The sequence below is a fragment of the Tachysurus fulvidraco genome, chromosome 9 (assembly GCF_022655615.1).
Source record: "Tachysurus fulvidraco isolate hzauxx_2018 chromosome 9, HZAU_PFXX_2.0, whole genome shotgun sequence".
Taxonomy (NCBI): Eukaryota; Metazoa; Chordata; class Actinopteri; order Siluriformes; family Bagridae; genus Tachysurus; species Tachysurus fulvidraco.
Window position 1 is genome coordinate 17,117,092 of NC_062526.1, and position 26,371 is coordinate 17,143,462.

At 37.3% G+C, this 26,371-nt stretch overlaps 2 protein-coding genes across 3 annotated transcripts in view; both read left to right on the forward strand.

The window, feature by feature from the left end:
• The window catches only part of LOC113638654 (BOLA class I histocompatibility antigen, alpha chain BL3-7-like), a 209,529-nt gene that overhangs the window by 28,331 nt on the left and 154,827 nt on the right, over positions 1 to 26,371 (forward strand). Inside the window, exons 6-7 of one of the 2 annotated variants that reach the window (XM_047818577.1) lie at positions 11,400 to 11,498; positions 11,648 to 11,712. In XM_047818577.1, the coding sequence (XP_047674533.1) occupies positions 11,400 to 11,498; positions 11,648 to 11,697 (149 nt within the window). In that variant the 3' untranslated portion in view covers positions 11,698 to 11,712. Of the gene's footprint in view, positions 1 to 11,399; positions 11,499 to 11,647; positions 11,713 to 26,371 lie in introns of those variants that run through there. The other variant, XM_047818576.1, reaches the window with a different exon arrangement.
• Positions 9,656 to 26,371, forward strand: part of LOC113647456 (H-2 class I histocompatibility antigen, Q10 alpha chain-like) — a 111,640-nt gene continuing 94,924 nt past the window's right edge. The window contains exons 1-3 of the mRNA XM_047818590.1: positions 9,656 to 9,740; positions 10,045 to 10,317; positions 10,422 to 10,697. Of these exons, the coding sequence (XP_047674546.1) occupies positions 9,671 to 9,740; positions 10,045 to 10,317; positions 10,422 to 10,697 (619 nt within the window). The 5' untranslated portion in view covers positions 9,656 to 9,670. The remainder of the gene's footprint in view (positions 9,741 to 10,044; positions 10,318 to 10,421; positions 10,698 to 26,371) is intronic.

The window sequence follows — 26,371 nt, forward strand, 5'->3', positions numbered from 1 at the left end:
TAAGACTTTTTCACAGTATTGTGTATATAGACTGAAGATCTTGAAGAATTTTTTCAGGAGTTTTTGACTCTAACATTCATTCATTTTCTACCGCTTATCCGAGTCACGGGGAGCCTGTGCCTATCTCAGGCGTCATCAGGCATCAAAGCAGGATACACCCTGGACAGAGTGCCAACCCAGGGTACACACACACTCTCATTCACTCACGCACTCACACACTACAGACAATTTTCCAGAGATGCCAATCAACCTACCATGCATGTCTTTGGACCGGGGGAGGAAACGGGAGCCATCATGCCCCCCTGACTCTAACATGTTACATGCAAAATAAAGTAAAATCCTTCATTATGGATTCTGTCTAAAATGCAGATATGTGGTACAGAATATTTAGGCTTTTTTACTGACATACATATATTTTTCTGCAGGCATTTTTTAGTTTTAACATTAAAGTACCGTTAAATCTGTTTCTCACACTGTCCCACAAGCACCACCACCACCACCCCCTCCCCCAGAGACGCAGACGCCCCACTGTCTGTTTCCTCCTTGTCTCTCATCTAATACACAATGGTTCAGTTAGAAACTGTGTTTCTCTGTGTCATGGGTAAGTGCTAATAATCTCATTTATTACTTTATTAAATGGATAAATGATTAGTCTGACTGTACACCACATGTGGGACACCTTGGCAAGGTTCTCCTGATCAGGAGATGATCAGTGTTGTAATGTAGCCAATATTTTCTTTTCTTCCTGTCATTCTCTTTTTCTGTTTACAATAACTTACTAATTTCAGTAAAGCCACACTCTGTCACCCATCACACCACTGCTGATAAAGACTCAGGACCATCATTAGTGCTCATAAACTTCACTTTCAATGCATTTATTGGCTTTATATTTAGACATATTGTTGCCCATGACTATTTCAGTGTAAAGTGGCAAATCTCTGTGTTAGAAAGCCTGTTTTTTTCTCTTTTACTCTTTTTTATTTGACTTCTCTTAGCCTCTGCTTTTCTCTCTGAGTCTATATATCGAGCTTGGTGGTAGCTTTTCCTGAACCTCACATAAAGATACCTAAAGCACCTAAAGCCCGATTAGTGCCCATCATTTTTTTCCTCTTTCTTATATTTTATTTTCTTGCACTAGGTGCATATCCAAACTGTTGGTCTAAATCCTGTCTTTACAGCCATTTTATTTTCTTAAAGCACATTAAACATTAACTCATCTTCCTAACATCAATTTGTTCTGATTCCATTGTTGATGCGGCTCATAGTGAACTCATTTACATTTAATTGGCAGACACCCTTATCCAGAGCAACTTGCATTATCTAATTTTTTAATACAGCTGAGCAATTGAGTGTTAAGGGCCTTGCTCAGGGGCCCAACAGTGGCAGCCTAGTGGGCCTGGGATCTAACTCACAACCTTCCGATTGGTAGCCCAACACCTTAACCACTAGGTTACCACATGCCCACTCCTGAGGCCTCTCAAGCTCTGAGACAATCATGTGGTCGAAGTGAAGTTAACAGCCTCCAAGGTGCCTTCAGTTCACCTCCTCTGGAATAGAACATAGCACACTGGTACGTGACGTTAACCAAGGTCTGTATAAGATGATTGTGAGCCTCAATTCAAAACTGGCTTCCAGCAGCTGTACACATTAGATTCAAAACACTGATGTTTGCCTACAAAGCCAAAAATAGACAGGCTCCCTCTTACCTCAAAGCTCAAATGCACCTTGATAGATACTTAAAAGCTCAGTTGTACATCGTAATATATGTACATGCCATAAATGTGAATGTAAACTAATTAGTAATAAATAATTAGGAAACGGTGATGTGTGATTTCTAGCAGCATCTCGACAACAAATATCATATTACAGTTTTTTTGGATTGCATACACACTAAAATTAAAAGTAGTACACTATTAGCAAAACCTTACACTCAAGAGGCAAAACATCAGCCCATATTTGCACAACTGTAAGCACATTGTCAACCTCACACTTGTTGCAAAACTCTACACACAGTGATTTGCAAAACAGTAAACACACTTAACATACATTACACACAAAAATCTATCATGAAGTCACTTCCATGCAATACCAAAGCACTGACTGTCAAATTACTGCAGCGTCCAACCAGTCGGGTCAACACAGTCATCAGGTGTGTAAACACTTGTTTGCTTAATTGTAGACATACCAATAATCAGGTGTATAATCACTATAATATATGTTTTACTTCTGTTCTATGTTTATGTTCTGTAAAGCTGCTTTGAGACAATTTCTATTGTAAAAAGCGCTATACAATTAAACTTGAATTGAATTGAACTTGAATTGAATATAAAAAGCAGCAGGTGAGTTCATAGGTCTTCAAGCACAATGTAAAGAGTCAGAGAAAGAGTAATACGAGGAGGAGAACGAGCAGAACGAGAAGGAGGAGGAGGAAGGCGAGGAAGAGGAATCAACAGAGGAGGAATCAACAGAGGAAGAGGAAGAGATGGAGGCCATGCTGGAGGTAGAGGTAGAGGTAGAGCAAGAGGAAGACAAGAAGGTGCTCAAAGAGGACCGAATCTGACAAATGAGATCCGCGCAACACTTGTTGACCACGTTGTCAACCACGGCCTGACCACGTTGTCAACCACGGCCTGACGCTGAGGGAGGCTGGACTGCGAGTACAGCCAAATCTAAGCCGATACACAGTGGCAAGTGTGATAACATTTCGACTGGAAAATAGGTACAGTGTATTGTAAAAATATCATCATATCAACATCATATCTACACTGAACTACACAATTTTGCATGACATTGTTCCTCAGAGAGTTTTACGAATGGATGAAGAGGAGATCCAGCATGAGTTCATATACGTAGATGAGGCTGGGTTCAACCTGATGAGAACACGAAGGAGGGGAAGAAACATCATTGGCCTCAGGGCTATAGTCAATGTCCCAGGGCAACGTGGGGGTAATATACTATAACACTCTGTGCAGCCATTACACAGAATGGAGTCGGTGGAAGGTATATGATCTCCGTCTCCAGGCTGAGGTACCCCTCATCCAAGCCATGGAGGAGGCCTGTGACCAGATGGAGGTAGCAGCAATGCAAGGATGGATTCGTCATTCACAACGTTTCTTTCCAAGGTGTCTTGCTAATGACAACATTGCCTGCGATGTTGATGAAATTCTCTGGCCAGATCCAGCTAGGCGAAGAGACAATGTCTAGTTTTTTTTTTGTATTTTTTACAGTAAACTTACAGTACATGTGAACATTTTGGGCATGTTGAGAAATAAATGAGTTTCTTCAGTCTGCAACATTGGTCTTGTGTAGTGTTTGGTGAATTTACATTATATTTGTACTTTATTGATGGTAGCCTACTCTAATCATAGGGAAGTAGAAGTGCTAAATGTGTTTTAGGTTTATCACAGCAGAGTGTAACTCGTGCAAACAGAGTATAGTAATGTGAAACGTGTGTTTCATATGGTAACAAAATGTGGTTTTTAAACAGAAGTGTATAGTTTTTACAAGAGTGTTTAATTATGCAAGGGATCTGTAGTGTTTTGCTAATTGTGTGTGTGGTTGTGCTAATTGTGTGTAGTGTTTTGAAAACACGGGCCCTGTTTTGAAAATCGTGCTTAAGCAATCCAAAAAAACTGTAAGTGGAAAAATTAGCAGTTTAATGAACTGCCAAAAATCATCTGTTGTGCTCTAAAGATCTGTGAGAAGATCCTGAAGAGGAGACATGATGAAATGGATTATTTCTGTTTTGTGTTTTCTTCAGTCAGTCAGTAACACATCAGACTCATGTGTGTATCATATCACACACTCTTTATTGTTTATTACTCTGTAACCTGTAAGCTCACATGGACAGAATACAGTGTTACTGTGTGACTGCTGCAGGATTCTGCACGTTTCATCAGACTGTAAACCTCGTGTCAGGCTCTCGCTGTGTTATCCAGTGCAGCAAAATACTTACAAACAAACATCTCTCTTTTTTAGCTGGAAGAAAACAGCAGATTTGTTGAGGATTTGACAATCAAACTGCTCTTTGTGTTACTAATGATACTGATGCTGAAAACTCCTAGAAAACTTTGCAGTCATTTGTTTTCTTAAACTGAACGTAAATGCTGGCAAAATATATTTACATTAATGCTGTGCGTGTGTGTGTGTGTGTGTGTGTGTTTGTGTGTGTTTGTTAGAGCATGTGTGAGCGAGAAAGTGTGTTTGTGTGTGTGTGTATGTGTGTGTGTGTATGTGTGTGTGTGTGTGTGTGTGTCTTTGCTGAAACACCAACAAAACTCTTCATTTAAAGATCTGAATATTTTCCAACCACAGAAGTGTCACTCAGTGTGTTTGTCTGCATCTCTGTATAAAAACATGTCCAGCACCAACCCCAGGTTACATCCGCTTCAGACCACAGGCTGTTTTCACACATTTCTGTTTTCAGTTACAAAAAAACAAGAGTGAATGATAGTGATAGTGATAGTGATAGTGATAGAGACAATGGTATCATTCTCTAAACAGTTCACACAGTAAGAAAAGAAAACACAACGAAATATTTATGCAGAGATGCTGAATCTCATCTGTGTGTGTGTGTGTGTGTGTGTGTGTGTGTGTTTGTGTGTGTGTGTGTAGTGCAGTGGACGATTGAATGATTTAATGTCTGATACACATCACATTCATTTGAATCTTCAGAGTTCAGTTCTGATGTAAAAGACAGAAATGAACAATGAGCAGAAAAGCTTTTGTTTATTAAACATGAGCTTCAAAGGCAGATTAGTGAAGCGAGCTGCAGTCATGGGAATAAATAATACATTATTTATGGTTTAATTCATCAGAGTCTGAACACACAAGTGGAAGATCCAGATTTATGTCCACCTGGTTTCTAAATATTTATTTTCTTTTTGTAAAATATGAGCAGATATTAAACTCATTAAAGTCATGTTTTTATTGTTGTTGTTGTGACCTGAGGATAATTATTGTGTTAATGTAACAGGAAACTGATGTAGTGCTGTTGTGTGCGAAATTACAATTTGGTTGAAAAATCACGGTGCTATAATTGGCTTTTACAGATATAAAGCCATCGTCAAAACTTTCCTACAGCTCACTTTTAGTTTGATTAATCAGAAATATTCTGTAAAAAATAATATTTAAGTTATGAGTGCTGTAGGTTGTATAAATAGTCACACCCCTTACACACACACACACACACACACACACACACACACACACACACACACACACACACACACACACACACACACACACACACACACACACAGATAAAGCAAGATTGGTTTATACACACTGTTTCCTCTTTGTCTCTGGTCTGATACACAATGGTTCAGTTTAAAACTCTGTCTGTGTTTCTCTGTGTCATGGGTAAGTGTTTAAATTCTCATTTATTACATTAATACATGCTTATTATATTTAAAATATATAAATACATGAATCATTAGTCATGAAAAATGTAATTATTCAAAAAATTTATTTAAAAAAAAAATTCAGTAAAATAAAAAAAAAATCAGTCCAGTTGTGAGATTTTTACTGACAATTATTTAATTATATATTTATATTTCTTGGTTGCAGGTTTGCTCTCAGAGACTCAGAGCTCTTCAACTTTGGAGGCAGAAGCTGGAGATAACGTTACTATTTGGTGCCAACATGATCTGAAACATCCAGATATGATCTTCTGGTTTAAACACACATGTGATTCAGTTCCACTTCTTCTTGGGTGTAAAAAGTTTTTGACATCATCTCTATCACAGTCGTGTTACTTCTTTAATGAGAGTGAGAGAATAGTGATCTCTGTTCATGGCAGTAAAACATCTCTCACAATCACTGCAGTAAACGTATCTGATACAGGACTCTATTACTGCAGCTTCACTGAGAGAATGATCTTCAGTAACTCCACATATTTACAAGTGAAAGGTGCATTTATCAATTTTTACACTGAACACTTTCAGTAACAGATGATTCAGATGACTGAGGTTATAAAATTAATGTTTCTTCTTTCAGGATTAAATAAAACATTTTCTGAAGACAAAGAAACAGGTTTGTTGTTGTTTTTTTCTCTTCTTACATTTTATATTAAAATCTGATGCATGTTTACTGAGTAAAAGTCATTCTTTAATGTTTTCTCCAGGTTCTGTGTCTCCTGCTGTGTTCTTCATGCTGATTGTGGTGTTTGGTTCAGTGACTGTGTTTCTTCTCTGTGTCCTGATCATCATACTGAAGCACAGAAAAACACACAGAGGTCAAATATATAATAATAATAATAATAATAATAATAATAATAATAATAATAATAATAATAATAATAATAATAATAATAATGTTTTCTTTGTTGTTTTAGATGCTGAAGATGATAATGAGGTAAATCTCATCCCAATTTATTACATTAAACATTTAACAAAATGATTACTCACTTTTTTCAGTTTGTAATAATTTGAATCTGCTGGATTTAAGAAAGCTTAAATGAAGAATGTTAAGATGTTGATCATCAGTAAGGAAGTTTGCGTTTCCTTTTCTGGATGTGTAATAAAAACATTTAAATAATGTTTCCTTTACATCGGCCTTTTAGCTCCTTATCTTTTGAGAAACTTTGATCAATCTGTATTAAATAAAAATAAATATTTAGGTAATTTTTTTTCTGCAGAAAATATCAACATTTAATTTCTTACATTTTGGAATTACAAGAAATTTTTTTTTAGATAAATTTTAAAATCAAGCTATATTTTATCAAATATTATTGTTAATATTTTATGTTAAATGGTTTCCCTGATTACTACCATTTATCGTAAACGTTATGGTCATTAGAGCTTAAAATCTCCCAGTCTTGAGGCTCTAAAGAGTTTCTCCACATTGATGACTTTCGGTCCAGCAAAAGCGAGTTGGATTGAACTGATTTATTCTTTCTATTCCATCAGCCCATGAGTGATCTCTGTGTCATTACAGGATTCTGATTCTGCTCTACAGCTCTGGAAGAAGAAAACCAAGAGGAGACATGATGAAGTGGAGTACTCTTATGTTGTGTTTTCTTCTGTCACTCAGTAACACAGCAGAGTCTGGGTCATGTGTCTATATCATATCACACTCTGTTCACTGATTACTGACCTCTTACACATTTCTGATGGTGATTCAATGAAGGGATCCGTCTAATATTCTCCTTCAGTTCTTCAGCACATAGTATGAACTCATTTGCAAGAATAGTTTAGTGCATTGTTTTTCACTTGGTGAAACTTTTAATGAGCATCAAACTATAAAATATATCATTATTGCTGATAAAGTGAACAGAACATTTTTTTTATTATCAGAAAACTGATTATAAAGTAGATTACTCAAATTAAATTTACATGTTTATTTGTTCACATCACAGTTTGTTATTCAGAATTCTTCTAATTAAATAAATATACAATGTGTAATTATAAAGCATTAGATGAATGATTACAGCTTGTACACATTGACTAGATGAGCACTAGGTGGCGCTCTGCGCGTTATTCTATAAATAAACAGCAGCATTGATCTCGAACTGAAGAGGAAACAAGGTTCAAATCATAAATACCGCCTTCTGTTTAATCTGTAATTTAAAGGTCAGTAATTCATAAAAACCTCACACCTTACACTGATTATAAAACAAAAAACAGGGATTTCCTGTTATTTAGAAGATACCCAAATCTACATACCTGTTCTACAAGGGTTCCTCCATTACACATCTCCTCTCATGTCTTGATGACATTTAAAATTGGATGGAAGTGAATTTTCTCCATTTTAATAAAAACAAGACAGAGATGATGTTGTTTGGCCCAAGTGGCTCCTGTAAGTCTACCCCCCGTTGACCTGGGTCCTTTGGCATCCTATGTTAGACCTGCGCTATCTAGTTTGCCTTAAAATGGATGTTGCTTCACCCCTACATTGAGCTGATCAAATGCTTCTTGACACCTAAAGAAGAAGGGGAAGCTTAGAGGAGACCGTGCCTTCTCTGTTGCTACTCCTAGGCTATGGAACAACTTGTTTCTGTATATCAGACAGGTACCCACTGTTTTCTTGTTTAACAACCGGTTGAAAACGTATTTCTGTTCCCTGGTTTTTGTTTAATTCTGAATTATTGTTATTATTTAATTTTGTTACTATTTAATTATTTTTTACTTTATAAATAATAATAATAATAACAATAATTATTATTATTGTTATTATTATTGTTGTTGTTGTTATTATTATTATTATTATTTCTTTGTTTGTTTGTTTGTTTGTTTGTTTGTTTTTTCAAATATACATTTGATGAAATTTCCAGATGTTCGAAATTAACAGCTGTTAGCAGTTCTATGTTAGGAATAATATTAAATAACACACACACACACACACACACACACACACACATATTGATCTTTTCATTATTTTTTACATTATTATTTAGGACAGTGTATGACAATGAAATAGTTGGTGAAATACTGAAAATACTTTATAAAGTAAGAGTATGTTACTACTCTTCGTTTACAGTGTAACTGTTTTCACTGATTTATTTTATTTTATTTACCACACTCAAGTACACAGTTTGCATGTACACAATTCCTGAAGGGAAAAATGCATTAATACACACACACAAAACTGATGACCTGTTTAAGTCAGATTAGTCTGACTTAAACGAAATCACAAAATGAAATTGTTTTTAGTGCATTTAATGGAGATGATGCAAATAAAGTTATGAAGAAAATATTTTTTTTTTAGAAAAACCTGTTCTCTAACATGTTTTGTTAGCTGAGACCTATTTATCCATTCTAATGAATATAGTATTAAAAGAATAAAAACTAACATCTAATCATGTGTCCATATCTCCAGAAAGAGTGATTGTATGATATATATTGTACTGAAGATGCTATAATGTTAGAAACATTTTACCAAATATTACAAAGTGCTTTCTGAGTTTTAATTCACAGAGCATTCCATTTAATGGATCTGATCCTCATAGTGAAAATAATCAGAAATTGTATTCGCAATTCTACTAAGTATCCACACCCAGTCTCTGATAGTTTTTTTTAGGACGGCTGTGTTTACAGTGTTTTGTTTCATCACTGTACAAATTTTAATCCTACTCATTAAACTGGTTCTCCATTGTTCACCTCCTAGATGTTTTCTCTTTCACTTTACTGGGTTTGACTCACCTATAAACACTACAATATCTGTTTGACCTGTATCATCTGCTCTGCACTGTGTCTTCACTTCTCGTTCTCTCCTGGCAGATATTTAGATAAAAACCTAACTGAGGTAAGCACAAGATCACATAGACAATATAAATAAAAAATTCAGGAGTTTTCTTTCATACTGTGACGTATTTCTGAGTGAAATTAAGGACTGAGTTTCGGTTTTATATTGAAATATGAAGATGCTGTGAAATAAGTAGATCTCTGCTGCTTTTAAAATAAAGTTCTTCACATGTAGATTAGAGTAAGTATCATGTATTGAAGGATTTTCTTTTATTAATGGCAGAAACTTCAAACTGTGGAAATCCATCATCTCACCCTAGTCTCCTAACACTTAGTCTAGTCCTAACACTTACTGAAGGGAACATAAGTTATTACTGGTTCATTAAAACATTTACGGTAAAAGTAAAGAGGTTCATCAAGCTTTAACACAGTGACAGAAAGGAATTAATAACATTTAAAGAAAGACTTCTGCATTAAACCTGTAGGAAATGGACCTCAGTTGTTCCTCTGTGAAAGTTCTGCTGTTCCTCATGAATGGTTTTCTTCAGACGTCAGCAGGTGAGTTTTTATTGTTATTGTTATTATAATTAGTTATAAAATGCAGTTATAATTTATAACTGTAGTGATTCAGTACAGTACAGTGGGATGAAGAACAGATGGCCTGTAGAAAAGTAACAGAAATTAAAATGAATTAATTAATAAAATGAGACGTGTAAGTTTATTGATGTCCTCTATCCGGTGTCAGAAGAGTAGCAGGTCTCTTTTCAGTCTGCTTCCTTTCAAGGTTTATTGTCTTAAAGAGTTGTTCCTGGTCTTGTCTTTTTCTCGAGATCTAAATCTTTTTGTTGTGATGTTTTAACAGTCACGCACTCACTGCAGTACCTCTACACTGCCATCACACCACAAATTAATTTCCCAGAGTTTAGTGCTGTTGGTCTAGTGGATGGAGGACAGTTTGTATATTATGACAGTAACATCAGGAAGATGATCCCAAAGACAGAGTGGATACGATCAGATAAGATCAGTGCTTATGATTCAGATTACTGGAAAAGAGAGACGGAGCGTTCAAGAAGTGACCATGAGGATCTCCATCATCTTTTGCATACTGTAATGAAAAGCTTTAATCACACTCAAGGTAAAGATGAACACAATTATTAAAGTGCTCAGTAACAGTCAGAGATAAAGCACAAAATGTGTGTGTATGTGTGTGCGTGTGTGTGTCTGTGTGTGCGTGTGCAGGAGTTCACACATTCCAGAGGATGTACGGTTGTGAGCTTCATGATGACGGAACCGTTGGAGGATACAATCAGTTTGGTTATGATGGAGAAGATTTCATCAGTCTGGATCTAAAAACTGGAAGCTGGACTGCAGCTAAACCACAAGCTGTGATCATCAAGAACCAGTGGGATTCTACAGGAGCTCAGGGTCAATACTGGAAGAGTTACCTGGAGACGGAGTGTATCGAGTGGGTAAAGAAGTTAGTGTCTTATGGCAGAGAGACTCTGGAGAGGAAAGGTAGTGTGTAATCTGTTACTGTAACACACACACACACACACACATAAACGGTGCTGTTGATATTCTGTTGATATGCACCTTTAGTTTTACTCTTTTTAAGTTTTATGCTTCAGCATTTAATATGTATTTTAAATATGTAAATATATTTTATAGTACAAAAATCTATTTTTCATCTTTGTAGGCAAAAAATGTTGATCAAATGACAGAACTCAATTTTACTGTTTAGAGAAAAAGGACACATTTCTAAATAAGATTTACTGGCATGTAAATTCATCTGTAAATATATAAATCTGAGAGAGTTTCAATATTTCTGTCTCTGTGTCTCTGCAGTTCGTCCTGAGATGTCACTGTTCCAGAAAGAAGCCTCTTCTCCAGAGGTGGTCTGTCACGCTACAGGTTTCTTCCCCAAAGCAGTGATGATCTCCTGGAGGAAGGACGGAGAGGACTTTGATGAGGACGTGGAGCTCAGAGAGACGTTACCCAACCAGGATGGAAGCTTCCAGAAGAGAAGCATTCTGAAAGTCCCAGCTGAGGAGCTGCAGAAACACACCTACACCTGTGTGATTCAGCACAGTAGCTTGGAGATTGAGCCGATTGTGGACAAGCGACAGATCCTGAAAGGTCAGAGAAACACTTTCCTCTTACAGTGAAATCTGACTTCCTGCTGCAGCATATAATAAAGACTCTGTGCTAATTTAACAGGTGGAGGATCGATGGCTATCATCATTGGTGTAGTCGTGGCTCTCATTGTTCTCGTTGCCGTTGTTGCTGGAATTATGGTCTGGAAGAAGAAGAACTCTGGTGAGAGGAGGAAGGAGGCAGATGTGAAGTTTTCACAGAACAGATTTACACTTTCTAATTCTTGAAGGAGATTTGATGAAGATTTTACTTGTTTTTAATCTGAACTGATAAACTGATAAATAACTGTCTGTCCATCATCTGTGTTTCAGGCTTCAAACGTGCTCCAGCCTCTGAAGAGTCTTCCTCTACCAACTCTTAAAGCGTGAATGCGTGAGAGAGTAAGACATGATGATGTTTACAGTGTCATATGGAAGAAAAATCTGTGTGTGGACTGAAACTCCAGCAGAAAAGACTGAGCTCACATTAAATCTCAGCTCAGAGCTGATCCTGTTTCTTTCTCTCTGTTTTTCTGACACCAGGAGATGGAGATGTGGACCACACACACACACACACACACACACACACACACACACACACACACACACACACACACACACACACACACACACACACACACACACACACACACACACACACGGGATGATGGTTGATGATTTCACTTAGACATTCTCTAGGAAATGATGGCCTGCTGTTGAAGATTTATAAAATATTTTGCTGTTTTCTGTGACTCTGTGCGATGCTTCATCGCTTCTGGATATGGATAGTACTATTGGACTATTTGGACGTCTGCTAGATGCTAAATGTTATTTTGTTGCTATGTACCTGTACTATGCAATGACAATAAGAAGATATAGTTACTGTATCTATCTATCTATCTATCTATCTATCTATCTATCTATCTATCTATCTATCTATCTATCTATCTATCTATATATATATATATATATATATATATATATATATATAAAGAATCTCTGTCTGCTAAAGGGAAGAGAATGATTTCAATTCTTATAATTAAAGCTGTAAATAATTTGAGATTAAACTCATCCACCAACCAGTGACATCACCTTGTGTTTTCTTTGGTCTGTTTTATTTTGCTTCGTTGATCGTTGTCTGGTTTCTTCTGATTTTTATCAGTCCACCTACTGTATGTTTATTCATCACTTGATCTATATGCAGTTAAAAACTGAAAGCATCTATAAACTACTGTACTATAAACTTCATAGTCAGCCCACATCAGTTCAGTGCTAATATTCTCAGAGATTATGGACTGAAAGATTCTTGGGTCGAAAATGAATATTTCTGTATTTAACTTGTAAATCTATAGAAAATAGACCCATACCTTTCCCCAATTATGTGAAAAAAAGAGAAATATGTTAATCACTGATAAATAGTGATACGGTAATGTTGCTTAATGATACTATCTAGTTTCTCTGTTTTTTTTTCTCTTAAAAAAATCCTCAGTGTTTTTTTCTGAAAGAACTTCTGTTTTTTCTTGTAGTTAATGAGCTGATGTAGTGAGGCTGAAATTAATCATCCTTAAAAAAGTTTTCACTGTGTGGATGCTTTAGATGAGTTTAACCAAAAGGATTCTGTTACGTCCCGTATTGTTTTCTCTCTCTCTCTCCTCTTTTTTTTTTCACTGTTCCGCCTTGCAGGTCCTGTAATTGGACAATTCGTCCGCCAGTCATCATTTCACAAACCACTCCAAGAGCCAATCCGGTGTTACTGGTCAGGTATAAAGGGTGGAGGGGCGTTGATTTTACCTGATTGTTTGCTCACCTGCGCTTGTTTTTGTTTTGTTTTGTTGCCTTTGCTTATTTCTAATTCCGTTTTAGTTATTGTGTGTTGAGTTTTTCACTTTGTGAACTCTGCAATGCTGCTAACCATGTCTAGGCTGTGACTCGATTCTCGGTTTATCTGCGCTTATTCCAGTTCTTCTCCGATACATAGTGATTGGGACCAGGTTAGCATGTCACGTGACTTACATTTCACGCAGAGTAAAACTGTTTAGACGCACTAGGGTTACGAGCGGATGCCAATCCCTGTACTTAAGTTATTAGTCAGCGTAGTTAGCGGCGTTCTACAGTGCAGATGTTTCTTTTCTGTTTTCTTTTGTTTAGCTTAGTATTTGTATCTGGGATTTAGTGTTTGTTTTATGGAGTTCTTTTCTTTAGCACCCCTCTTGTCCCTCACTTGGTTATTGTTATCTTTTTTGTTTGTAAATAGACATTTTGAACAAATTTTTTGCTTCACTGATTATGGTATTATTGGATGTTTATTTTGTTTTCTAATTATTTTTACTAAAAAGCAAACCAGACTCAGCTTCCGTCTCTGCCTGTTTTCTTGAACACACTTCACCAATAGAACAAAGGTTTTCTTTGGACCCCATCTTAATAGTTAAATTTTCACGTGTTGCGTCCTCATATCCTCTAGACCAGTGGTCCCCAACCCCCGGTCTGTGGACCAAATGGTACCGGGCCGCCCAAGGAACATTTAAATTATTTCCATTTTATTTACTGTGGTGTATTTCTCTCGGGTTTGTGCGACTTTCCATGGACGAGAGGTTAACCGAGAGCTGACAGACGTCACCTAAAGCTGCACCAATACCTCGCATGCGCAAAATATCATGATATCGCGCCCGGTTTAGGTGACGTCTGGAGCTGAGCGGCTGCAAGCGGCAGTGGTGTTGTAGCTTTGGTGGAGAGAGAAGGTGTGTATCGCTCTTCTCTCTGTTCACCGATACTTTCTCATGTTTAACAGTGCTTGGTGTACATGTATTGTGTTTGCTCAAATTTAACCCACAAATTAGCAAAAATGAGTACGAAACAGATGTCGTTAAGTTAGAAACTCTGCCGGTGTTCTGGATTACATTTACATTTACAGCATTTGGCAGATGCCCTTATCCAGAGGAACGTACATAAGTGCTTAAATCTCTAACATGGAATACATTAATGCTTGTTCACTAGGTTACATACTTAAGATACCATGAGTTTAAAACATTTGTTCAAAGTTACAATGAAAAAGTGTCAAAGTTTTTTTTTTTTTTTGTGCAAAAGATAAGGAAGGAAGTGCTAGTTGAAGTGTTTCCTGAATAAGTAGGTCTTCAACCGCCGCTTGAAAATAGCCAGTGACTCAGCTGTCCAGACCTCTAGGGGAAGTCCACCACCTTGGTGCCAGAACAGAGAAGAGTCTTGTAGTATACTTGCCTCTTACCCTGAGAGATGGTGGAACCAGTCGAGCAGTGCTGGTAGCTGGGAGGTTGCGGGGTGCAGTGCGAGGAATGATGAGGGCTTTGAGGTAAGAGGGAGCTGGTCCATTTTTGGCTTTGTAGGCCAGCATCAGTGTTTTGAATCGGATGCTGCAGCTACCGGAGAACAACAAGCCGGGCAGCTGCATTTTGGATAATTTGCAGAGGACGGATTGCGTTCATAGACCTGCCAGCAGTGCATTGCAGTAATCCAGTCTAGAAATGACAAGAGACTGAACAAGTACCTGAGCAGTCTGTGTGGACAAAAATGGCCAAATCCTTCTAATGGTGTAGAGAAGAAACCGACATGAGCGAGTCACATTACCAACATGAGAGGAAAAGGACAGTTGATTGTCCATGGTTGTGTGCCCCAAGGTTGTGAGCTGTGGCTGAAGGGGAGATCAGATCGTTGTGCAAGGATATAGCAAGATCATGACCTGGGGATGAATCACCTGGGATGAACAGCAGTTCAGTCTTGCTAGGATTGAGCTTTAACTGATTAGCAGTCATCCATGATGAAATTTCTGTCAGGCATGCTGAGATCCGGTCAGAAGCTGTGGCATCTGAGGGTGGGAAAGAGAAGATAAGTTGTGTATCATCAGCATAGCAGTGGTAAGAGAACCCATGTGATGAAATAACTTCCCCAAGAGAGTGAGTATACAGGGAGAAAAGAAGAGGACCAAGTACTGAGCCCTGTGGGATGCCAGTGGAGAGTCTGCGTGGAGCAGATGTCACTCCCCTCCATGTTACCTGATATGAGCGTCCTTCCAGGTAGGAAGCAAACCATTCCCAAGCTAATCCGCAAATCCCAAGACTCTTGAGGGTGGATAAGAGAGTCTTGTGGTTGACCGTATCAAACGCTGCTGAAAGGTCAAGGAGGATAAGGACGGATGACAGTTTGGCTGATCTAGCAGTATGTAGCTTCTCAGAGACATCCAAAAGGGATGTCTCTGTAGAGTGAGCTGCTTTAAAGCCAGACTGGTTGGGATCTTGGTGGATGTTCTGTGAGAGATAGACAGACAGTTGATTATAGACAATGCGTTCAAGAATTTTTGAAAGAAATGAGAGAAGTGATACCGGTCTGTAGTTACTGATGTCTGATGGATTAAAGTCATGGCGGAATACCCTGAGATTGCCACCACAGCACTTAAATCCCTATTGCCATTTCCGACATGTTATCTGTGTGAAACGGGGTTTTCTGCAGTGACAGCAACCAAAACTGGATATAAGCAACACACTTCGGGTGTCATTGTCTCCTATTACCCTAGATGGAACCGTCTCGTTGCAAAGAAACAAGCCCAGGGTTCTCATTGATTTAGCGGTGTAGTGAGTTAAAAAGGCATGTTTAAATATAATTAAATCAAAATGATTAACTGTGACAGTTTTTTCAATACATTTAACAAGTTTCCTTAACTCTCAACACTGTTAACACAACATCCGTCTTTGTAGGCTATACAATTAACACATTTCTTGTTGCTTTGATACAAAATGCATACAGTTAATACCAATTTAAAATGCTTAAGTCTTTTACACACAAGCTCAACCAAGACCAGAACAATGTAATTTTACAGTCAAATTTACAAATGCTTTCACACTGTCAGAACAGATAACATCATGTTCTAAACATAACTTGTATAGGCTAAAGTCAAAGTGAACAGCTGTTCATATTGTGAATTGAAACACAAATATATTCCCTGTGTTTTATTCCATTGCTAATGAGAAACAGCTTATTGCAGTTATGCAAATATATAAATCACAGCTGATTCCCATCTAGGAACCACACTCAAGTGATGAGGTTTTTTTCAATCGCATGATCATATGTTCAAAAAGAGGACTCTTTGGGCTGAACTTGTGTGGAAAAGGAACAATATAGAGCAACAGAAAGAAAGAAGCCTGCATGAGGGAGAGGAAGACGAGTACCAGGACAAGGGAGAGGAGTTAGAATGCGTGGTGGCGCTCAAAGTAGGACCAGAACTAGGGTAACTGATCAAATAAGAGCTACTATCATTGACCATGTCATAAACCACGGGACATCATACAGAGAGGCTGGTGAACAAGTACAGCAAAATCTCAGCCAGGACACAGTGGCATCCATTGTCTGTATTTTCAGAGAAACCAACAGGTAGGATATTGCTTCTCCTACAGCAAAGTGGAAATAATTTTACCATTTACTGTATTACAATGACTGTATGCCTTTGGTCTCTAATATGTAACTGTATTTTGTCCCTCTAAGGATTCAACGACTACCTCCCTCAGGGGGCAGAGGAAAGCTCTTGAATGAAGAACAGGAACGTGCTATTGTAAACATGGTTATTGCTGACGATGAATTAATCTGAAGGACATTTAGTTCAGAGTTGTAGAGGACAACCTTGTCTTTGGGAACATTGCAGCAATCAGCATAACATCCATTTCTCAGACTCTAGCTAAACACAGAGTCCGAATGAAATAACTATACAAAGTTCCTTTTGAAAGGAACAGTGAGTGCATCAAAGAACTCTGTCACCAATATGTCCAGGTAAGGTTATGCAATTCCACTATTCCCGTGCAGTCACAGCTTGGTTTGGCGCCCATCCAAGGATGATGTCCCATTTCCTTGGCCCTTACTCCCCTTTCCTCAACCCCATTGAGGATTTTTTCTCAGCCTGGAGATGGAAGGTTTTTGACCATCGTCCACATGTCCAAATGTCCCTCCTGGATGCAATGGATGCTGCATGTCAAGACATCACAGCTGAACACTGCCAGGGGTGGATAAGGCATGCCAAAAGATTCTTCCAACAATGCCTTGCCAGAGAAGATATCAGGTGTGATGTGGATGAGAAGCTACTCTGAGATGGTCATTCATTTTTTGTATTGAATTTCTGCAGCAAAAAAAACCAAAATGCATGCATTTACTAAACCCAACAAAACAAAAATGTAGAGAGGCTTCAAAAGAAACTACAGTGCAAAACACAATCTATGATCAATACAACAGCTGATAGTGTTTTTTTTTTGTCATTGTGTTATGATTGACTAAATGTTCCTGTTGGAAGAGAACATGTGTTAGTGTTTTGAATAATTATTTGATTTTGAAACATGTTTGCAGTGTTTTGTTAGACATAATGTATTGTGTTAGTTTATTATTGTATTTTGAAAATTTGTTTTTGGGTTTAGTTTACAATGTGTGATTTTGAGCATGAAATTAACCGTTTTGACAATTGTGTGTTTTTGGTGTGTTAAGAGTTTAGGAAACTTGTTAAATGTATTGAAAAAACTGTCATAGCGATTTGTAAAAAAACAAAAAACTGTAAATGTCCAAAACCCCAGAAGTGGCTCAGTACTCGGGTGAGGGCTTCCACTGGTGGTCTGACGGTGGCATAGTGGTTCAAGATGTTACAGCTTCTTAACTCAAGGCCTCTGAGGCAGGTTTTTCTGGCCTGAAGTGTTTACACTCCAGCTGATACCACACAAGAAAAACAGATCAATATCAGAATCAGTGAGATATATTTTCGTTTTCAGCAAATTCATGGTTTCCATCTCGAGAGAACATGGTTCAGGCGGTTCGTCACTGAGCTGCTCGTGGAGTGAAACACAATCATTAAGGCTGAAAATCTCCTCAGTAATACTATAATATTATCATTTCATCCTAGAAGTTGAATAAAATGGAGTGGGAAAGCAGTTTTTAATGTTTTTGTGACATTACTAATGATGAGCTTTCTCTCTTTTACACTCAGGCACTAATCTTTGCTAGAGTTTCTGTTCTACAAAGTGTATATGGACATTACTGCTATCATCTGGTGTCTGCACATAGTCCAGTACTGAAATACATCTAGAATTACAGAATTACAGGTTCTAGTACCAGGAAAGTCTCTCTTGGGTGACATTTGAGGTCATGGATCTGTCTGGTTTTATACCTGTTTATCTGTCTGTTCTTAGATCTTAGAAGATCTCCACAATATAGAGAGAATATTTCTATCCAGGAACGTGGCTGTTTGAAGAACCACTGCTACACAAACCTTCTATGACCCCTTCAATTCTTTATTAAGTATATATTATTAAGAGTTGAAGTTGATAACTACATGATACTCAAAACTGAACTGCTGGGCTCGTTGTATTTCCTCAGGGTCAGATGCTGGCGGTGGTGTAAATTTCTGTAATGTATAAAATTGATATGAAAAGTTATATAGAGAAACAATCCTTCATATCTTGGTCTTTGAGGCTGATGGTTTCTGGTCTCATCACTGCTGGAAATGGACCGTTTTTCTCTTCTTGCAGACATTTTCAGATCACAGCTACATCCATATAAAAAGCTCTGTCAAGTAAAAGGGAAGACAATTATCAGTGATTCTTGAGATCAGGGACAAAACATGTCCACCAGATAAAACACAGTTTGTGGGTAAAAAAAAAAGACTTAATATTACACAAACACTTAATTAGAAGACTAAAAAGGATAATGAAAGCACAACTAAAAATTATTTCATGTCGTTTTATAAATGTTTTTAATTCTAAATGATATGTGACCAGTGTCTGTAAAAACCCTTTTCTGGAAGCAGATGTCATTACATTACAATAGCTTAAAAACAATTAAAAGCAATTTTATATTAAATGTTATATTTACTATGTGTAAGTAGTTCAGTAATTAATTTAATGAGCATCAAAAGTTACAACTGAAAAACGTTTTTTGTAAACACTGTCAGACCTTGTTTTTTAAATAAAAAAATCAGGAATTATTGAGGGCAGCCAAAACTCTGAGCACCCCTTTATCAATTCCTTGTTCTTTCAAATGTCATGAGACCACTCTAGCTCTGGTACATTTTTAATATTCTTTTAAATTTATACTTACGTGTTAACACTTTGCATGTCACAACCATAGTGTGTCAACACCATATACAATGTAATGTAAGATTTGTATGATATTTTCTGTTATAAATGCTTAATCTAAGTAAAGTATAAATGTAACAAGAAAGGAATGATAAACAAGATGGCTCTTGTGAGAATCCCATGGGTAAAATATTACTTATCTAGTTAACGTTAGCTTGTTTACAACAGCTTGTTGCATAGTGCACTGTAACTAACACGCCAAAGCCGTTTCCCATGCATTGTTTTATTTGGGACGACTTAGCATAATATTAACTCAACATTAACGGCCACAATTAGCACATTGTTTAGCTGTGCATTTACTAAATGAGCACTGTGCTACGTTCAAACTGACCCCACTGTATTTTTTTGTATAATCAATTTTTATTCTGTTCTTAAGTGTCTTAATTAATTTTAAATAAAATTTTAAACCTTTTTTAATTACTTGTTTTTATTGTTGTGATTATTTCTTTATGTAAAGCACTTTGAATTACCATCGTGTATGAAATGTGCTACAGTATAAATAAACTTGCCTTGCAGTGTCATAGACTAGATAAAATGATGAAGAAATGGAAAATTCATCTCCATCTCCTGGTGTCAGAAAAACAGAGAGAAAGAAACAGGATCAGCCCTGAGCTGAGATTTAATCTGAGCTCAGACTTTTCTGCTGGAGTTTCAGTCCACACACAGATTTTTCTTCCATATGACACTGTAAACATCATCATGTCTTACTCTCTCACGCATTCACGCTTTAAGAGTTGGTAGAGGAAGATTCTTCAGAGGCTGGAGCACGTTTGAAGCCTGAAACACAGATGATGGACAGACAGTTATTTATCAGTTTATCAGTTCAGATTAAAAACAAGTAAAATCTTCATCAAATCTCCTTCAAGAATTAGAAAGTGTAAATCCTCTGAAAACTTCACATCTGCCTCCTTCCTCCTCTCACCAGAGATCTTCTTCTTGACCATAATTCCAGCAACAACGAGAACAATGAGAGCCACGACTACACCAATGATGATAGCCATCGATCCTCCTCCTGTCAAATCAGCACAGAGTCTTTATTATCTGCTACAGCAGGAAATCAGATTTTACAGTAAATCTGTAGTTTTAGAGGAAAGTGTTTCTCTGACCTTTCAGGATCTGTCGCTCGTCCCCACAATCGGCACAATCTCATTCTCCATGCTGCTGTGCTGAATCACACAGGCTTCTCTTCTGGAAGCTTCCATCCTGGTTGGGTAACGTCTCTCAGATCCACGTCCTCATGCATGTCCTCACCGTCCTTCCTCCAGGAGATCATCACCTCTTTGGGGAAGAAACCTGTAGCGTGACACACCACCTCTGGAGAAGAGGACTTCTCAGGACGAACTGCAGAGACACAGAGACAGAAATATTGAAACTCTCTCAGAATCAACAGAATATCAACACCACCATTTGTGTGTATGTGTGTATGTGTGTGTTACACTAACAGATTGCACACTTTACCTTTCCTCTCCAGAGTCTCTCTGCCATAAGACACTAACTTCTTTAACCACTCGATACACTCTGTCTCCAGGTAACTCTTCCAGTATTGACCCTCAGTTCCTGTAGAGTCCCACTGGTTCTTGATGATCACAGATTGTGGTTTAGATCCAGTTTTTAGATCCAGACTGATGAAATCTTCTCCATCGTAACCGAACTGATTGTATCCTCTAACGGTTCCGTCATCATCAAGCTCACAACCGTACATCCTCTGGAGTGTGTAAATTCCTGCACACGCATACACACAAACACACACACACACACACACACACACACACACACACACACACACACACACACACACACACACACACACACACACACACACAAAACAGCAGTAAACTCTGGGAAATTAATTTGTGGTGTGATGGCAGTGTAGAGGTACTGCAGTGAGTGCGTGACTGTTAAAACATCACAAGCAAAAGATTTAGATCTCAAGAAAAAGACAAGACCAGGAACAACTCTTTAAGACAATAAACCTTGAAAGGAAGCAGACTGAAAAGAGACCTGCTACTCTTGTAAGTGACACCGGATAGAGGACATCAATAAACTTCCACATCTCATTTTATTAATTTATTAATTTTAATTTCTGTTACTTTTCTACAGGCCATCTGTTCTTCATCCCACTGTACTGTACTGAATCACTACTGTTATAAATTATAGGACAGAGAAAGAAACAGTGTGTTTACACAGAGCTGTGTTTTATTAATCACTCATTAAAGCACAGATTTATATTAACGGATTTGGTTTAATAACAATGTTTCCATAGCAACAGCTCATTCACAATAAACAGCTTTTAATAATATTTAATGTATAATTGTCGATATGGTGAAATGTGTCAGAAACGTGTTTTAATGAGCTTCAAAGTTTAGGTTTAGTAAAGGCTGATAGATCATGTGTGTATTTTATGTTATTTTTAACGGCTTAAAATAAAGATAACCAACATACATGTAAATATTATACACAGAATGTTGAAATACAGGTCTACAGATGTACATGTATAAACAGATCATATAATAACTTATTTGTTTTTTTTATATATAAACATTTTACACAAAAGAATAAAAAAATACAAGAAAATAGACTCCAACATTACAGTCTGAAGTTGAAATGATGCATTTTAATGAGTCTAAACTACCTTTTTATTAAATGAATGTTAAACAAAATGAATTAATCTAATTCAGCCAAATTTACACCAACACAAGCTTTTCTCAGTGGTTTAAATGTGTTCTATATGTATGAAAGCCAGCATTACTATTAAATATTAATGATTGAACAATAAAAACTCACCTGCTGACGTCTGGTGAAAAAACATTCATGAGGAACAGCAGAACTTTCACAGAGGAACAACTGAGGTCAATTTCCTACAGGTTTAAAGCAGAAGCTTTCTTTAAATATTATTCATTCCTTTCTGTTACTGTGTTAAAGCTTTAGGAACCTCTTTACTTTTCCCCTGATCCAGTAATAAGTAATGTTCCCTTCAGTAAGTGTTAGGACTAGACTAAGTATTAGGAGACCTGGGTGAGGTGACGGATTTCCACAGTATGAAGTTTCTGCCATTAATAAAAGAAAGTACACCAATACATGATACTTACTTTAATCTACATGTGAAGAACTTTATTTTAAAGGCAGCACAGACCTACTTATTTCACAGCATCTTCATATTTCACTGTAAAACCAAATGTCAGTCCTTAATTTCACTCAGAAATACATCACAGTATGAAAGAAAACTCCTGAATTTTTTTATTTATATTGTCTATGTGAGCTTGTGCTTACCTCAGTTAGGTTTTTATCGAAATATCTGCCAGGAGAGAACGAGAAGTGAAGACACAGTGCAGAGCAGATGATACAGGTCAAACAGATATTGTAGTGTTTATAGGTGAGACAAACCCAGGAAAGTGAAAGAGAAAACATCTAGGAGGTGAACAATGGAGAACCAGTTTAATGAGTAGGATTAAAATTTGTACAGTGATGAAACAAAACACTGTAAACACAGCCGTCCTAAAAAAAAACTATCAGAGACTGGGTGTGGATACTTAGTAGAATTGCGAGTACAATTTCTGATTATTTTCAATCAGATCCATTAAATGGAATGCTCTGTGAATTAAAACTCAGAAAGCACTTTGTAATATTTGGTAAAATGTTTCTAACATTATAGCATCTTCAGTACAACATATATATCGCAATCACTCTTTCTTGAGATATGGACACAACATGTTTAGATGTATCATTATCAAAATACCTCCAGTTTGGCTTGTAAGTGTAAGTGTTCATTTGTGACACCCCCTAGCAATTCTATGTGAATACAAAGAACCTGTAGTCTGGTAGTCTGTGTTTAACTTAGATCAATTACTTTGATTACATTTATACATCAGGCTGAACTGGATTGCATTAGCTGGTGAATCCTATGAAGAATCCTACTTAACATACAGAAAGTCCCTTATCTCAAAAATGACTAAAATATAGAACATTTGGGAAAAAATCTGCTAATAGATCTACTGGAAAAGATAAATGTGTTCTATATGTATGAAAGCCAGCATTATTATTAAATATTAAAGATTGAACAATAAAAACTCACCTGCTGACGTCTTGTGAAAACCATTCATGAGGAACAGCAGAACTTTCACTGAGGAACAACTGAGGTCCTTTTCCTACAGGTTTAAAGCAAAAAAAAATAAATCTGCTAACAGATCTACTCGAAAAGATAGGTGCAAGTGTATGTATGGGTCTGGAAACAGGAATATGAGTGTGTATAATGAACTGATTCCTTATCTGTAATCTGTAGTGATTCAGTGGTTCACTTACACAGGGTGTTCCTCAAGGTTCGGTTCTTGGCCCACTATTATTTATCATTTACATATATCCACTCGGTGACATCATACGCAAGCATGGACTTCAGTTCCACTGCTATGCAGACGATATTCAAATCTACCTCACCACCAGCTCCAATGCTCCATCTCTGCCTGACTCACTCACAGCATGTATCAGGGACATTAAATATTGGATGTCCCGGAATTTTCTTAAATTGAATGATAAAAAAAACTGAGATATTATTGATTGGTTCTATTGCCACAGTCAAAACGATTAACCAGTCTTTTGATGTTCATGGAACTCACATTAAGCCTTCGTCATCGATCCGAAACCTTGGGGTTTTATTCGATTCAAATCTATATTTTGGCCCTCACATTTATTCTCTTGTTAAAAACTCTTTTTTCCATCTTCGTAATATTGCTCGTCTCCGATCTTCTCTCACCATAGCTGATACTGAAACCTTAATTCATGCACTAATCACTTCACGTCTGGACTATTGCAATGCCTTATTTCTTGGTCTTCCAAAAAAACTTATCGCAAGATTACAGTATGTTCAAAACTCAGCAGCAAGAGTTCTCACCTCCACTAGGCGCTCTGCTCACATTACTCCACTGCTTCATGACCTTCACTGGCTACCTGTAGCATCACGTATACACTTTAAGGTATTGCTTCTAACGTTCAAAGCATTAAATGGTCTTGCTCCCCAATATCTGGCTGACCTACTTTCCCCTTACCGCCCTGTCCGGTCCCTTAGATCAGCTTAACTTGGTTTGTTGTCCATCCCTCCTTTCCGTCTGTCTACTGTTGGTGGAAGGTCATTTAGTATAAATGCTCCTCAATTATGGAATTCGCTGCCTCCTACACTACAAAACATCACATCTGTGGGTGCATTTAAGTCCCAGTTAAAAACATATCTATTTAACAAGCATTTCGGATAATGCAATTATATGTATTATGTGTTGTGTATATGTAAGTGTCTGAATGTACTGTGTTTGTGAAATGTAAAGCGACCTTGAGCTATGGAAAGGCGCTATATAAATAAAACTTCTTCTTCTTCTTCTTCTTCTTCTTCTTCTTCTTCAGTGAGTCAGATCACTTTAGGCTTCTAAACAACTTGTTGCTATGCTTTAAACAGATATTTGTGATGGTGGTTCTTCTTTACCTGACCTTGACTCACACTGTTTGAGGAAATATCACTCTACCTTCTATTTAGCCAAACGGCATTACAATATTTTCTTTAGCCTTCATAAAGACTCAGTCTCTTGAAAATAATTGAATTACCAAACTGAATCATTATACCAAGCATTTTGCATGGCAAACAAAGATAGCGAAGCAGTTTCGATAACAACAAATTTTAAAGCGGATACAAGTTTCTAATACACAATGCACACAATACACACAGTGTAGTGTTTCCACACATTTATTAATTATTCAATGATATAACTGTAATAATTATTTAATTTATTATTAACAGACGGAGATCTGTTAATGTGGAGTTTTGTGGAGATCACGGAATCATACAGGTTACTGATACACAGGTACTCTGACAGCCCCCTACTGGTTACACCGTGTATTTACATGCACGTTTACTAAAAGGGAAAATGTCCACTTTATAAGGAACACACTTACTGTACATCTGCACATTCCTTATACAATCAGTCATGTATATTTACAATCAATTATATATATTGTTGATTAGTTATTGCATCTCTATAGGCCTATTTATCTATACAGTTTATTTAAAACAGCTTCACAGAACAACATAGTATTGTAATAGTCATAAATGTTCAATTACTTAAGTTGTGGTAACCCTAAGGGTACTGGCCATCATATATGGATGTGTGTATTAATGCATTTTTCCCTTCAGTAATTGTGTACATGCGCACTGTGTACTTCAGTGTGGTTGATTAAGTTTCCTGACACTCGCACTCTCTTTCTACCGCTTTATCCGAACTACCTCGGGTCACGGGGAGCCTGTGCCTATCTCAGGCATCATCGGGCATCGAGGCAGGATACAACCTGGACGGAGTGCCAACCCATCGCAGGGCGCGCACACACACACACACTCATTCACTCCGGACAATTTTCCAGACATGCCAATCAACCTACCATGCATGTTTTTGGACCGGGGGAGGAAACCGGAGTACCCGGTGGAAACCCCCGAGGCACGGGGAGAACATGCAAACACAAGGCGGAGGCGGGAATCGAACCCCGACCCTGGAGGTGTGAGGCGAACGTGCTACTAAGCCACCGTGCCCCCACCCAAGTTTCCTGACACGTGTTATATAAAAAAAAGCAGTAAAAACGATACACTATATAAAAAAAGATACACTATAAAAAAGAGTATTAACATTACTTTCTAAATTATTTTTTAATATTTCACCAAATATGTCACTGCTGTACACTGTCTTAAATGATAATGTATGCTAGTGTACATTACTGTGTACACACACACTCTCTAATAATTCTAGTATTACTGCACATTCAGTATTTACATTCAGTATTTACACTGGTCGGCGCTGTTTCTGTTTACTGTTTATTGTCTTTTGTGTATTATATTTTTTTGTACTTTTTGTATTGTCTTGTAACTTTGTGTCTGCACTGTCTTGTCCTGCACTGT